The sequence below is a fragment of the Colossoma macropomum genome, unplaced genomic scaffold (genome assembly GCF_904425465.1).
Source record: "Colossoma macropomum unplaced genomic scaffold, Colossoma_macropomum, whole genome shotgun sequence".
NCBI lineage: Eukaryota > Metazoa > Chordata > Actinopteri > Characiformes > Serrasalmidae > Colossoma > Colossoma macropomum.
Window position 1 is genome coordinate 3,705,068 of NW_023494796.1, and position 15,651 is coordinate 3,720,718.

Sequence of the window (15,651 nt, forward strand, 5' to 3'; positions counted from 1 at the left end):
GGATCAGACAAAGCAGCACAGCAGCAGCATATTCTGGCCCATAGGTCCACCATATAAGTGTACAGTGACAGAGTGTAGCCTGCATCTGTTGTTGTACCCAAATTATCAGCCATCCTCTCATGGTGATCTCAAGGCTCTAATACTATACTGAATATGTACACATTCAAATGCCTTTATCAGTCAGCCAACTATTCAGTTATTCCTTTGTGGCTTGTCATTACCGATATCTGATTAAACCTGGCAATAAAAGGTGGACACTGGCGAGGGTGTCTTTTGAGAGGAACTGCGACGAGGAGAGGTGAGTGAAACTGATCCCTACTCTTTCATATCCATAGTGCACAAGCTATTAGAAGAGTTATATTTCTTTTCTTAAAAAGAGTACAACTTGTTTTACGTTTGATTTTAACATGCAAGTCATACACGAGTGATTTCTTGAGGACTGGGACAAAATACATCTGGCAGAAAACTGTCATTATCATATGGTTTGATATGATAAAAGAGTTGTGTGACAATAAAACAGTGATGAACAATAAAACATTATGACATTCAAACAATAAGACAATAAAATAATAAAACAGGTCTTGGTGGTTGCTGTGGGGGCCAAGGTGGTTTCTAGATTGTCATGCTTGTAGGTTATGTGTTACCATGGTGTGTCTGGTGATTGCTAGGTGGTTATTATGGTATCAAACGCAGTTGCTATGGTGTTGCTAGGGTGTTGGTAGGTGGTTACTGTGGTGTTGCAGGTGATCACTAGACTGTGGTCATTTGGTTGTGTTTGCTATTTTCAAGTGTTTATGCTATCCCAGGTGGCTGCTAGGCGGTTTTAATGATATCCCTTTGGGGGTTGCTAGGTTGTTGTTATGGTCTTCCAGGTGTTTGAAACCCATTCCATGAAGCTCTCTACACTGTTCTTGAGCTAATCTGAAGGCCACATGAAGTTTGGAGGTCTGTAGTGATTGACTCTGCAGAAAGTTGGCGACCTCTGCGCACTATGCGCCTCAGCATCCGCTGACCCCGCTCTGTCATTTTACGTGGCCGACCACTTCGTGGCTGAGTTGCTGTCGTTCCCAATCGCTTCCACTTTGTTATAATACCACTGACAGTCGACTGTGGAATATTTAGTAGTGAGGAAATTTCACGATTGGACTTGTTGCACAGGTGGCATCCTATCACGGTACCACGCTGGAACTCACTGAGCTCCTGAGAGCGACACATTCTTTCACTAATGTCTGTAGAAGCAGTCTGCAGGCCTAGGGTGCTCGGTTTTATACACCTGTGGCCATGGAAGTGATTGGAACACCTGAATTCAATGATTTGGATGGTTGAGTGAATACTTTTGGAAATATAGTGTATGTGTGACAATGATAACACACTGAACAATTGCTGATTTAAAAACTTACAAAAATTTTCTCCAAATGACCAAAGATGCACAAGTGGTGTACAAAATAATGGAAACGCCACATAACACACTTATTTGCCATTTTTATCAGAAACAGTTGCAAACTGTACAATTCAACAAAATGCACAATTCATCAGTCTCTCAATGCCTCGTTCGTCACTGGAATAGAACTATCATGGGACCACCTGATATCATTTGGTTGGTGGATCATTCTCAGCACATCAGGGACACCAAAACGGTCATGGTGTGTTGGAGTGTGTGGTGCTTGTATGAGTGTATCAGACACGTCGGTTTTGGATGGTGGTCCATTCTCAAGCAAAGCAAGTTAATTTAAATAGCACGTTTCATTCATAATTCAAACCGCTAAATAAAAAACATAAAGACAAAGTACTTAAATGTTATTAGAATAAAATCTTAATAAACATAATAATAGCAACGACACTGACGTGTGTAAACACTGCTTGTACCAGCAACACACATACTACCACGTCAGTGTCACTGCTGGGCTGAGAATAATCCACCACCCAAATAACATCTGGACAACATTGGTCGTGTGGTCAGAAACTGACCAATGATGGATAGAGCAGAGGGGGCTGATGTGCACCCATATTGTTGCCATCGAAACAAAACCTTGTATCTCCAAAATGGTAACTTTAAAAAAGAAGGAAATATTACAAAAACAGTATAACCTGGTTTCTGTTGATCTATTAATCACAAAATTCAAAATTGTACATTTTTTAAGAGGTTTTTTTTTTGTGAAGAATGATTTGTCAGTTCAAAAATACCTTCATGTGGTAACAAGGAACTGAACTAGTTTTATTCAACTCAAAGAAATACTTTTGTTTTGAAACAACTGTTCATTCAAAGTATTTATTTAGCTTTTGTGAGTTCAGACCATTCCTTCAACATGATGGTGGTGGTGGTGGTAGTATGAGGGCAGACTGATTGAGGGCAGGGGGAAGACCTGACAACTTGGGCTGGAGTTCTGGGCAGCTTCTGCCTATAGTTAGAAGGCTGGACCCCCTCATAGCTGTAGTAGGACTGATGTAGGACCGAGGAACGGGGAGGAGATGGGGTGGCGGAGGGGATTGTGAACACGTCGTCACGGGAATGGAAGGTGAGGATGTGAATTTATAGGGCGTTAGATTGTAAGAAGGAGGGGTTTCAGCCATGCTCCTCCCCCCAAACTTCAGTTATAACATAACTACATTAAATAAAACTAGTTAGTCTAATTGTTACCACATTTTTTTTTACCTACCGGCCTGTCAGCTTTGTCAGCTTTATTCTGTTCCAATAGTGTTTTACATTTAAAATATTGCATTTTTTCTCACATACATCTTGTTGAATGGACTTTATGTATACATTATTTCATTGCTAGGTTTAAATACAAAAGTGGACAAAAAATACATATTGTGGTCAATATAAAGACATTTAAGTTACAAAGATAACTGACTAAAGAGATATCTGACAATGTTGCTAAAGAACACATTTCATTTATTATGGAGACTATTCTAAAACCAATGTTATAATTGGGAAGTTGAAGTGACTTGATAGCCAAAACCTTGCATTACAAAAGATTTTTTTGGAAATTGATCCATTGTAGTTGGATAACTGATCTTAACATTTTTCTGCAACAACATCACACTAAAATAATTTTAGCAAACAAAGTAAGCCGGATGAAGTTAAGCTTACCTTAAATTCAGGGTGAGTCTGTCAATAGTTTCTTAATAGCCATGGGGTCTTCCGCAGAATTGAATTCAAAACTTGTTCAGGTTCAAGAACGAAATAAAAACAGCTCCATCCTCCAGGTAATCACGACAGCATGTGTCAGCCATTATACACCTTTCCACCTTTTCTTACTCTTAATAATTCTGACTAATTTACTGCCACCGCTGTTTTCACAGAAGGCTTGTTCTGAGGAGTCCTTCCTGCACCTGACAGAAGAAGAAACACACTGAGACGATTGTGACTGGCTGAGAGGTGTGTTTAATCACAAATAATAAAGTCCACATGCTTGTTAATATTGAGTAAATACATTTTGTTTCTAGATCAGACAGAATATTTGCAGTGTGGTTAGGGGGAAGAAAACATAATACATTGTGAAGGGCAGGGGTATTCCAGCAGCAGTGCTGGAAAACAACAGCAGATGGCAACAATGAGCAGGTCAGTTTAGCAGAAAATGTTTATCATTTAAAAAAATCCATTAACATACACTATATGGCCAAAAGTGTGTGGACAACTGATGATCACCCCTTTATGAACCCCCCACCTTTGTGGCTCTAACAGCATCCACTCTTCTAGGAATGCTAGGAAGATCAAGCTTGTCTATGGGAATTTGTGCCCATTCAGTCAAAAGAGCATTTCTGAGGTCAGGCACTGATGTTGGACGAGAGGGCCTGGCTCACAATCTCCGTTCTAGTTCATCCCAAAGGTGTTTAGCGGGGTTGTGGTCAGGGCTCTGTGCAGGCCACTGGAGTTCCTCCACACCAAACTGGTCACTCCATGAATGGGCTCATTCATGCTGGAACAGGAAAGGGTCTTCCCCAAACTGCTGACAAAGCTGGAAGCATATAACAGTCTAAAATGTCTTTGTGTGCTGTAGCATCAACATCACCCTTCAGTGGAACTAAGAGGCCCAAACCCTGAAAAACAGCCTCAATCCATTTTCCCTATGATCCATCACTCCAGAGAACACGTCTCCACAGTCCATTGGCGCAGCAATCTGAGTGGCTGCTCTGTCATGGAAACCCATTTTATGAAGCTCCAGATGCACAGATCTTGTGCTGATGTTGCCTCCAGAATAGCAGCTTGGAGCTCTGTAGTGAGTGATGAAACAGAGGAACAGCATTTTTTATGCGCTACACCCTTCAGCACTCAGTGAGTTTGTATCGTCTACCTCTTCATGGCTGAGCTGTTGTTGCGCTGAGACACTTCCATTTCACAATCATAGCATTTACAGTTGTCTGGGGCAGATTTAGCAGGACAGAAACTTCACAAACTGACTTGTGGCAGAGATGACATCCTATGACAGTGTCACAATTTAAAGTCACTGAGCTCTTCAATCTGATCCAGTCTACTGCCAGTGGTTGTCTATCAGTGTTTTGATGATTTTATATACCTGTTATCAATGAGTGTGGCTGAAACACCTGAACTCAATAATTAGGAAGGGTGTCCCAATACTTTTGGCCATATTGTGTGTCGAACGTTAGTGATGTTCTGCTTTATTCATATATACATATATATAATAATGCCAAATTTTCAATTGGCTTTATTTCGTCTTAAACCAATAAATTTTTTTTTGTGTGGTTTCGATTAAGTGTTCAAACTTGGATTCAGTCTGGCAGTCGTCCACTAGCAAATCAAACCAGCTGCTAAAGACTCCTGTCGCACTGCACAAAATTCGACTAAATAAAGTCATGAGTATTATTTAGTGAAACTGTTCAAGCAATTTGTTTATTTTAACAAGTTGTGTAATTTTACAGGACTCACCATGAAATGGAAAACCATCCTCTGCTGCTTTTTCCTCTGTTTCACCTGGGACGAGAACGTCGCATCTCCCAGAATATTTAAGAGTATTGCAGAGTTGAAGAATGTTGCTGATTCCTTTTGCTATCCACGACATGGATGCAAACTCCTGTACTTTGCAGCCCATAAAATCTTCGAGAAAAATCTCCACTTGTACAAGAATGTCGACCCTCGCCGAGGTGATTATGGCTTTCATTCCTTTAAAAATCATGAGAAGATTCTCCCTGATCCCAGCAGTGGTTATTTCTCTATGGGTAATTTAAATTCAAAAGGGAGTTCTCAGCTGGATCCATATGTGATGCATGATTTTTACCAGATAACTGATCCACGCAGAAATATGGACAGGCTCATTGTCTCTCTCTCTAGAGACAGTGAACTAAGCCGCATGTTTCTTACTGCACACCATTTAAAGAAAAACACCTTTGATCCTGATCAGACCATTGAGATTGCTCCTAAACTGATACAGGAGATCCAGGAGATTCATGATCTTCTACAATATCTAACAGAGCTTGGCTATAAATTTGGTGATGGAGAAATTGACTGTATAATCCGTAACTTTTCAGGCAGACCCAAGCGCACGGCTGTTAATCTTGAAACCAAATGTAATTTATACACAGAGGTAAAACTAGACATAAAATCGACAGAAAAAGGTTATGCAAAAATAACCTGGGAGGGAATACCTGATAAAATCTTGAACACAATTGCCTACATAGGTCTTTATAAAAACGCTGACTCGGAGAATGCTCTTGTGAAGGTAAATTCACCGGTTCCTAAATCCGGAGCATCGCCGACTACAATTCCTCTGAATCCCGGGCTTCAGCTTCGGCTCGTAAAGTACGATACCGTTAATGGCATTAATCGCCACACTCCCTTCTTAAATGGCTCGGAGTTCGATGAGGCCAACAGAGTTCTACCCACTGAAATAAAGGGCTACAGTGCTAGTCTGCAACTTTATACCAAAGATGGTTACGCTTGTGCTCGGCTCTACATTGAAAAGTCTTTCACGGGTTGGAAAAAAGAGTTTGGCGCCTCATGGGTGGGATTCTACACCAGTAACCAAGATAACTTTGACAAGCACAAGCAACGTGAGTTGTGTACAAAATTCACCCTGATTTTAAACAAAGAAGAAGATTATGCCATAGATTATGATATTTATGAGTACCAGTCAAAACTGTCCATTGGTCCTGGAGTACAGGCTCGATTCATGCTAAATGATGACAAAGGTAGCGAGAAAGCTCGCACTGTGTCTTGGGAAGCACCCTAAACTGAAAAAGTTACTCATGTTAAATCACATTAGTACAACTATGCTGAAAAAGGTCTCAATCAGAATCTGACATTAAGAATTACGAATTAGGAATTGCATTGTATGACAACATACATGTTGTTGTTGTTGTTGTTGTTGTTGTTGTTGTTGTTGTTGTTGTTATTACATACATGGAAAGAGATACTGTTGCAAATATAAGCTTATTAATGTAACTGGATATCAGCTGTTCAATAAAATTTTGGCAAACTGGTCTGCTTCTTCCCGTTTCCCATGCATTTCTTTCTGTAGCATAAAGAACGGAATAAATATGTGCATGTATGTATGTATGTATGTATGCATGTAAGGGTTTTTTCACGATTATGTAGGGTGAAGCATAGGTCTCCTCTTTCATTCTGTGTCAAAATATATTGTATTATTATTATAATTATTATTATTATATATTAGGAAAAAAAACACATTGCAAGTCCTGCAGCTATTTAAGTGTCAGACATCTGCTTCCATTTTTAGTTGAAAATCTCATAAGAAGTTGGTGTGTGTGTGGTGTGTGATAGAGATGGATTGAAGCGTTAGTCAAAACAGTTGAATAATATATATATATATATATATATATATATATATATATATATATATATATATATATATATAATGTATATATAACCATAGATATCTGTACTTTCTATTGGAAGATGTCTCAAATTCCAACCTCTAACGAAATTCAATATTGTTTTCACAAAGATCTTTTTGATTTCTTTTAAAGTGAAGTTGAAAGATTCCAATTTGTCATGAGTTTTAATTTAATTCCATTTAATAAACTTAGATTACATTTGAAACTTTTTCCTCCATGTCACTACTGAAATACAAAGTGTTTTAGTCAGTAGGCAGTGCCTTATTTTAGCCACACCCCTACATTTTAGAGCAGGAAGTGAGGCTGGATCCCTGTCCCTCATGGCCACATGGTGAGCAGTTAGATCTCATTGTTTTGAAGTAAATGTGTCCCAAAATCTGAAAATCAGTGTGGAACATTAAGAATTGTCACTACCGAAACACAGATTTTCTGCAATTAGGTAATATTTTTTGTGTTTTAATAAAAAGATTATTTTATGTGTGTTTTGACTGTTCAAAACTGGTCCTGTACTGGCTAGCGTTCTTGACTTCAACACTCACTACTGAAACATTTGATGAAGTTTCGGTAGCGTTATGATTGTTAGTGACAAAATGGAATGTTCAATCAATCATTTCCATTAACATAATTAAGGAATAGGGTCACTCAAAGCAAAAGGATTTTAGGAGCTGGGTGACATCACAGCTGTCCTGGAGAGGGGGAGCAGAGCCGGCGTAAACCTGGAGAGAGAAAAGAAAAGCTATAGTTAAATGTGAATGTTCTTATTGTATTGAAATGGAAAATGACCATGTAAATATTGCTGATATTGCTTGTGCATATATTATTGGTTAATAGTAACTCAGTGGTGTATTGTTAGGCCTATCATCTGTATTGGTATGTTCCAGCCTCAGTAAGGGCAGGGCTTAGAGTATAAAGCCAGACCATAGGGGTTACTTGGGGGGAGTCAAGGAGTACTCACTTAGTGCGGAAGGCAGCTGTCTAAGTAGGCAGCATTCTAAGGCAGCATTTGCCTGCTCCCGAGACAAGTGCTGTCCCATTCAGGAGGGCAGCATAAGGCAGCTGCCTTCTAAGTTGCCTTATTTTGACCAAATCTGAAGGCAGCATCGCATGTATCCTTCTCAGCGAAGGCAATCCCACAATACCGTTCACCTGCTGAGAGTTCCATCACGCCGGTCTGATAAACATGGCGGACCTTTTGAGTTTAGAAATGTAAGTTATTTCTTCACTTCTGTCCGTACTGTTTTGAATGGTTGTTGTATTTGTGTGAAGTAGTTAACATATTTGTGTTTGTAGGTCTCTAGATATTGTTCCTGTGGTGAAGTTCTGGCAGTTCGCGTGTCTAAGGCGAATTGACCGGCTGCGTTTGTAGCTCGGTAAAGCCAGCATTAATTAGCTTAGCTACCGGGCTAACTGAGTAAACGCGCCAGCTCTTCAAAACGAGAGAGTCCAGTTTAAAATAGTGGCTGTTCACTGTTTAGTAGCGTTCAGTTTAGTTTAGCGTCAGTGCTTAAGGATTTTTTTCTGTCCTCAGGAATGACCGTTACAGTGGCGGAGAGATGCTGTCTGAGGGGCTGAGGAAGAGGAGCGGTCACTGGCAGAAAACTGCGCTGAATGACCGAAAGCAGCTGGACTTCCGAGCGTATTTGGGGGAAACACAGCGGGACCAGCGCTACAGACTGACGATCTCCCTGAATGACGAAAAATACTTTAACTGATGTAGAAGCTCAGAAATAAAATGTTTTTTAAATAAATTCTACAGATGCTTATTTTTGCTGCTCCGCTTGTCTTGTATTGCTATACTTACCACAGTCACAGAAGTGTGAGGTGAATGTTGACGGCTAAATTTCAGACTCGGAGCTCATAAATCAGATGAGAATGTATAAAATAAAATGCATATTAGCTGCTTATCAGATTGCGTGGGATCCCTTTTTCTGAGTGCATTTTGTACAAAATGAAATGTAACAAATGGCCATGAGTCTGATTGGTGTTTGTGCTGCTTACTGTGAGCTAATGTACAATGTATAATCTCATGCACATAAGCACAAGAACACTCAGGCAAGCTATAAATGTTACATGCATGTGTATATCTGTAGTAATTTAGGGGTTAAACCAGTGGCCCCCACCTCTAGTGGATCAGAATAAGGCCTTTCCTGGATGCTCAACTTTGTTGCAGGCTGCAATTTCAGAATGAGCCAATGTTTATAATATAACGATGTTGATAAGGTTAAACATTGCATCTCATCATTGTGCTGTTTGATTTCATACAAGTCAAAATAGATTAACAAATCACTGCACTGCTTTCTGTTTTTATTTGCATTGTACCTACTGTCGAAACTTTTTTGAAATTGGGATTATCATTTATCAGTTTTCCCATTTGCCTTGTTTTAAAGACGTCTTACCATAAACCTTTTAAGAGGTGATACTGATAGTGATCCCAATGCAGAACGATGGATATATATACACAGCAGGCAGCTTATACTCACTTCAGTTACCGCTGAACCCCCAAGTCCCAAGTTTAATTTTGGAGGTCTCAGAAAATAGAGTAGACTGATAAATCATTGTGATCAGTTATTAATCTCAGTGAGATCCGAGCTCTGCTAAAGCCTGAGGTTTACTGAAGTTATCTTTCTACTAAAATGCAAGTCAGTCGGTATGTCCAGTTAAGGTGTACTGGCCATTTGCTATGAGTGATGTGTAATTTAGTAAGAATCACAATTTAATTGATTGAGTTAGCTTTAATACTCAAGTGCTAATACATGTGATAGACAAGCACAGGATAATGCAATATAAATTAAATTTTATTGACTGATTTCATTTGTTACAAGCATCATGATACAGCTTTCTAAATGTTATATAAATTGCATGTCTAGATATATATGCAAAAAAGCAATTTCAGCTAATTTACACTTATACATGTGTGTGGACGCCCATCCTGATTGGATTCGGGTGTTTCAGCCACGGCTATCGCTAACAGGTGTACAAAATCAAGTGCTCAGCCATGCAGTCTCCATAGACAAACACTGGCAGTAGAATGGGTCATACTGAAGAGCTCAGTGACTTTAAACTTGGCTCTATCTTAAGATGGATGACACCTTTTGTGAGTTCATTAAATTTCTGTCCTGCTAGATCTGCCCTAGACAACTGTAAGTGCTATTATTGTTAAATAGAAGCATCTAGGAGCAACAGCAACCCAGCCACAAAGAGGTAGACCAAGAAAACGCACAGACAGGGCCACCGATATCGGTGCCTCACCAGGAGGCCCTATGTTAATGCAAAAGTGTATTTTATCTTCACCAGCAAGCCTTAATGTTGAAACTGTTTGAGGGAAAATCTGGCAGGAATTATTTGTGCTCTTCTTGACTGAAATGGCACCAAAAACAAGCTTGATCAGATTTCTGACAGCTGCCATAATTTCATTTTTAATACAGCTCAGCTACATTTTGGTAAGCAAGTTAGCTACATGCAATAATTCATCTAACGTATCATCTAAAATATTAATAGAATTAAAATATTAATACAATTAATACTGTGGTTAAAAGTAAATGATATGAAAGGCAACAAATACTTTGATAGTCTACCTGATTTTCGTCTTGTTTGTTAAATAGGTGAAACTTCCTGGACAGAGATGAGACTTCAGAGATCTATAAATCAAGGTTCTGCAACCTAAAGGGTCAGTTTTCTGGACCTTTCCTGGAAGGCCTGAGTTCTGTACCAAATCTGCTAATTACACTAATAAAGATCTTAAGCCAACTGTGATCAATGCAAGAAATATTTATGAAAAAATGAGTCCTAATCTACAGTCTGATAGATTCAGAGAATAGCTGTTAAATGACAGCTGGGGATTCATTGTGCCTTGAATAACTTCATCACTGAGACTCTTATGATGCAGTGTTTGCTAACAAGGATAACAGCAGTGTTTTCATGGTATGCAGAGGAAAGAATTCTAGCAAACAAGTCCAGTGTGCATGGCTGTTTGTTCAGGCAGCTGTTTTCTATTTGGTTTTACTCCTGCCAAGTGAACCAGCCTAAAACCCTGTCCCTGCAACAGAAACTCTCAAAGCAATGTTTAGAATAAGCATACATTTAAAGCACAACCCCAAGTTTGGATTAGTGTACAAAGTGAAAAAGTTTTTTAAATATGCCAGTTAGAAAATTACGTGCTTCAATATCACAGGGCATGTACTGCATTTCAAAACTGTGTATAAAACAATCATATTTTGTCATGAAGGTTTGCCCTAGCAGGTTCTATATTATATTTTAAGTACTGAAGTTAACTGTGTATGGAACAATTAACCTTTTTAAACCAGGTACAAATATGACCTACTTTAAGATTTTAAAAAGTCAAAAATACATCTGCAAATACATACATTTTTTTTTTTAGTCAGTTTTCAAAATGTAGGTTTCATATATTCCTAATTAATGATCAATCCAATGGTAGCACTTTACAGCACAGCAATAAGTAGGAAATGATGTGGTAACATTATGGTACCAAGTTGTACTAACCTAAAAATGACATTTTCTAGTTGTTAATAAATAATAAGTTACTGAATGTAGCAATAACAAGTCCACTAAATTGGTAATGTTATGGTAAAAATGTGTACTAACCAAGAAATCAGATGATCATTTTGTAGTTATTAAAAAAGAAGTTGTTATTTGCAGCAGTAACTAGTTGGTAAAAAAGGTAAAATAATGGTAACAAACTCTAATTACTACCATAAATATAATGTTCTTCTTGGACTCCAGACAATGGCTGGGATGACTGTAGCATCATCAGGGATTGAACTCATGATCTCCTGATGCTCCAACGTTTAGACAGTGGTGACACTCTGGAGCCCACAAGTCGGCCATCTTTTACGCAATGAAACTTCATATTTATCCTGGCAATCAGAACCTGCTGGGCCAAACTGTACAACACCATAGCTAAAAACTATTCAGGGCCCAGCTCTGAAGTTGTATAAAGATGTTTTAGGGAAAACCATAATGGGACCTGCCAGGCCCTCAGTGAGCTGGTGTGGAATAACCTTCACTTTCTTTACACAGCTTATTGACGGACAGTTGTATGACCAAGGACCATCAAGTTTCCCAATAGTAAATCCTAGACCAGTGGTCACCAACCCTGGTCCTGGAGATCTACCTGCCTGTAGAGCCTACTTAAACCCACACCTGCTCCAACTAATTAACTTCTTCAGAAGTCATTGACTGCATGGATCAGATGCATTAGTGGTAGGTGAGGAGGTGCAGCATGTTAGAAGCAGATTGGAACTAAACTCTGCAGTAAAGTAGATCTCCAGGACCAGGTTGGTGATCACTGGTTTAGACTAAAGATTTTTAAATTGTAAATTGTTGATGTGTACCATTTAGTCCAAGAGCAGGCCTGAGGTTGAAGGAAATAACATAAGGTGAAGCAAGAGAAGCACGCTAACCAAGGATTTTAAGACAAAACATGAAGACATGGAGTATATCTATCCCTAGACACATAGTAAAATGTGATGTAAGGCATAGGCATCTAAGAAATCTAGTCACTTTGAGAATAAAGCCATATAGACTGAGATCTAGAGAAAGTTGTCCTAAAGTTGTCCTAGGACAATCTAGCTACTGTTTGAAGGTTGAACGTTCCTCCCAGGGGACAGTACGGGCTTTCTCACTGGCAATATGGTTTGTCAGCATGAGTCGAGCCTGGACTCCAGGACCAATATCTAGACTGGACTCACTCTCGTAGATGTCGAAATCCGAAGGGCAGTCTTCTTCTGACCTCTTCTCAAAGTTTACAACCCACTCGTACTTGCTGTACTTGTCATTATCATCTGATGACCTAGCGTAGAATCCCACCCATGAGTTGTCGAAGACATTTCTCCAATTGATGAAGGACTTCTTAACGTAGAGTCGAGCACATGCGTAGCCATCTTTAGTGTAAAGCTGCAGACTCATATCATAACCTCGGACTCTAGTTGGAAGAATCCCATTGGCTTCGTCAAACTCTGGGCCTTTCCAGATGCTTGTGTAGTGTGTGGTGCTGAAAAGAAGGTAGTGCAAAGTCTTTTCGCTCCGTAGTAGATGTACCTGAAGGCCAGGGTTCAGGGGAACCGTAGTGTCTATGGATCCAAATGTTCTTCCATTCAGTGGACACTCTTTCAAAGGTTCCTCTTTGGTACCATCTTCATAAAGACCTACGTTTATGTCTATCCTGGCGATACTTTCCGGTATTCCGCTCCATGTGATCCTTGCAAACCCTGTTGATGTGGATTTCACCTCTAGCTTTATCCTGTGGTGCACAAAACACTGTCTTTCATTGTCTTCAGTTGAAAGTGGGTAGTAGTTGCTATTGGAGATGTTTGTTGAGCAGAAGAGAGTTGAAAATTTATCAGACCTTTGGTCGATGTTGTAACCAGCCAGAGTCAGAAACCAGGCGAGACCTGGTGCCTTGGGATACATCATCTCTATTTTTGCAGCTTTTTGTTGATGATTCAAGAATTCACATGGGCTAAAGTCCAGTCTAGGGTCATCTGCATTACATGCAATGTTCTTCCGAAGCGCTCGAATTTGGATCAGGAGTTGAGCGCTAATCTCATAGGTCTTGCTTGGGTCAAAGCCGGTTCCTTGGCTTTTCTGAGTTATGTACACTTTGTCGACTCTTTGTGGACTGTCGTTCTGGACTTTGATCAGAACCCTGTCTATGTTTCCGTATTGAGATCCCTTCGAATTATGGAAATCCTGCATTACATAAAACGGCAACATTCGAGCTCTTCCACAGCTGAGATCACCCAAAGAGTAATAACGACTTTCAGACCTAGAAGGTGCTCTTCCTTTAACATTTTGATCAGGCATCATATTTCTGTAGAGATGTAGTCCATAGCTGCCCTGTCCTGGATCAAAGCTAAGCTGTATCGCACCATTTCCATCAATTACTACAATGTTGGCGAACCAGTGTAGGAGCATGAGACCATGTCGTGGCAATTCCTTGACAAAGTTTGTGTGTTTCTTCAGGTACTTAATGTTTTTCAGCGTCTTGATGGCACCAACACTGGTCAAGACCAGAGAGAAGGAGAGACAGAAAAGGAGTGCTGTCCTCGCCATCTTAAAACCTGAGGAAAAAGGAAAGGCAAATATTTACTTGCAGAAAATCTAATACATTTTGTATACAGATTATCTTCATCTTTCAACTGTGAAATTAGCAACAGCGTTGTTAACTAGTGCTTGATTTTAGGTTTTTAGATGCTTAAGTGAACCTATTTTGAACCTAAATCTGATTTAATTAAAGAAAATCAGATTTTGACAGTAATCTGATCAACTACTACATCTACATGCACCTGAGTAATCAGATAATGGGGAAACTCCAGGTCTACATGAGTCAGGCAGTAATCAGAGTTCTGCTTTGAAACCAACCAATAAACTCACAGCAGAAGACGTGATGTAAATGCAACTTAAACTCAAAATTCGTGCTGCAGCATCGCACCACTTTACCTGAAAATATGAACATACATCATGTACAAGATGAAGAATATTTAAATACTTCATTTCTTAAAGCATTTAGATGGTTTCAGCATCACTCAAAGTGTTTTGTTGTGTCTCGCGGTGACGCTTCTCGCTTATTACTGGTACCACCGTCTGTTTTCACACATGCGCAGACTGAGAAATCCGAAAGAAATCAGAGTAAGAGTTCACATGCACTGAGAAATCGGATTACTGAGCTAAAATCCAGCCTCTTTATCAGATTTCTTAATCGGAATCAGACCTTACTCTGATTTAAGAAATCAGAGTGTGCTGTTTACATGACCATTTGAATAATCAGATAACTACAGAAATCTGATTATGATCTGATTATTGAGTGCATGTAAACACACTAAATGACTCAGTTGCTTATTATTCTAGGATGTTCCTTAACTTTTCCCATCCCCATTTATAATGTTGCTTATTAAAATGCTCTTGATCTTGTCAAACTCTCCTTTAAAGGCACTTCCATATAACAAGATACTCATATGTTTCCTATCAAAATGCTCTGTTATCTATGTCACTACTTTCCACTACTGCAGCAACATCAGCAGCTGTAAACTCTGCACGCCATTTCACATGTGTCTTCAATGTGGACTGAATGAAGAATGAAGGGTTTCCGGCATGATGGGTCAGTGCTTAGTGATTTTCTGAGTGTCCATTTGTTTACCTCTGACTGTCAGACGCTGGAAATTGGTATATTACCGTAATACAGCTGTCAGTACCTCTTAAACCACAGCATGTTTTGCAAATAAGGCCGCAAGGTGTCCGCTCTGGTGTCCATGCTAAGCTAAGGCTAACCCCAGAAGTCCAGCCATTCCTTTATATGTCCAAAACAAAGTGGACAGCAGGAGGTGATTGAGGGTCTGGTGCGTTTTCATTTGAAACATGACTGAAACACCTCTTACTCAGCCACTCAGCTCAACAAGCTCAACAATTTCAACAGGTATACTGGCAACAACTAGGTTTGTGCCCACTTCAAAAAGCGGCAAGAAAATCAACTAGATGTCGAAATTGGCTGAGACCAAATAAAACACAAGTAAACCGATTAGACCAAATAAGAAACAATGGAGTGGCAGAGTTGCAAGGCTACCTTTCCTATTGCCAGAGAGTCTGATAGATTTCCATGCTCTATGTGAACAAGAACTGCCTACTTTGACAGAAAAAGGGCAACTTGACTGACATGCCAACCACAGTTAGACCACAGGTTGTTGTTTTTTAGTGTGACGTGGAGGGGTAGGTGATTTGTGAAAAAAGTGCTATGAAGACAGAAAGACAGATCTGCCTGATACTGAAAGGCTGACATGAACTTTTGTCAATTGAAATTGTTCTTGCTCTGAAATCCTTACTGTT

At 39.5% G+C, this 15,651-nt stretch overlaps 2 protein-coding genes across 2 annotated transcripts; one reads left to right on the forward strand and one right to left on the reverse strand.

Moving 5' to 3' along the window:
* The first annotated feature begins 275 nt into the window (after positions 1 to 275).
* LOC118816898 lies at positions 276 to 6,346 on the forward strand. The gene is made up of 3 exons (XM_036583505.1): positions 276 to 298; positions 3,304 to 3,379; positions 4,882 to 6,346. The coding sequence occupies exon 3, from the start codon at positions 4,890 to 4,892 to the stop codon at positions 6,186 to 6,188; it is 1,299 nt and encodes a 432-aa protein (XP_036439398.1). The 5' UTR covers positions 276 to 298; positions 3,304 to 3,379; positions 4,882 to 4,889; the 3' UTR covers positions 6,189 to 6,346.
* Positions 6,347 to 12,019: 5,673 nt separating this feature from the next.
* Positions 12,020 to 13,886, reverse strand: LOC118817027. Its single transcript, XM_036583671.1, has one exon. The coding sequence runs from the start codon at positions 13,882 to 13,884 to the stop codon at positions 12,403 to 12,405; it is 1,482 nt and encodes a 493-aa protein (XP_036439564.1). The 5' UTR covers positions 13,885 to 13,886; the 3' UTR covers positions 12,020 to 12,402.
* Between the last annotated feature and the right edge of the window lie 1,765 nt (positions 13,887 to 15,651).

Coding starts and splice junctions, on each gene's coding strand:
- LOC118817027 (XM_036583671.1), bottom strand. CDS start 13,884: ATGGCGAGGACAGCACTCCTTTTCTGTCTCTCCTTCTCTCTGGTCTTG.
- LOC118816898 (XM_036583505.1), top strand. CDS start 4,890: ATGAAATGGAAAACCATCCTCTGCTGCTTTTTCCTCTGTTTCACCTGG.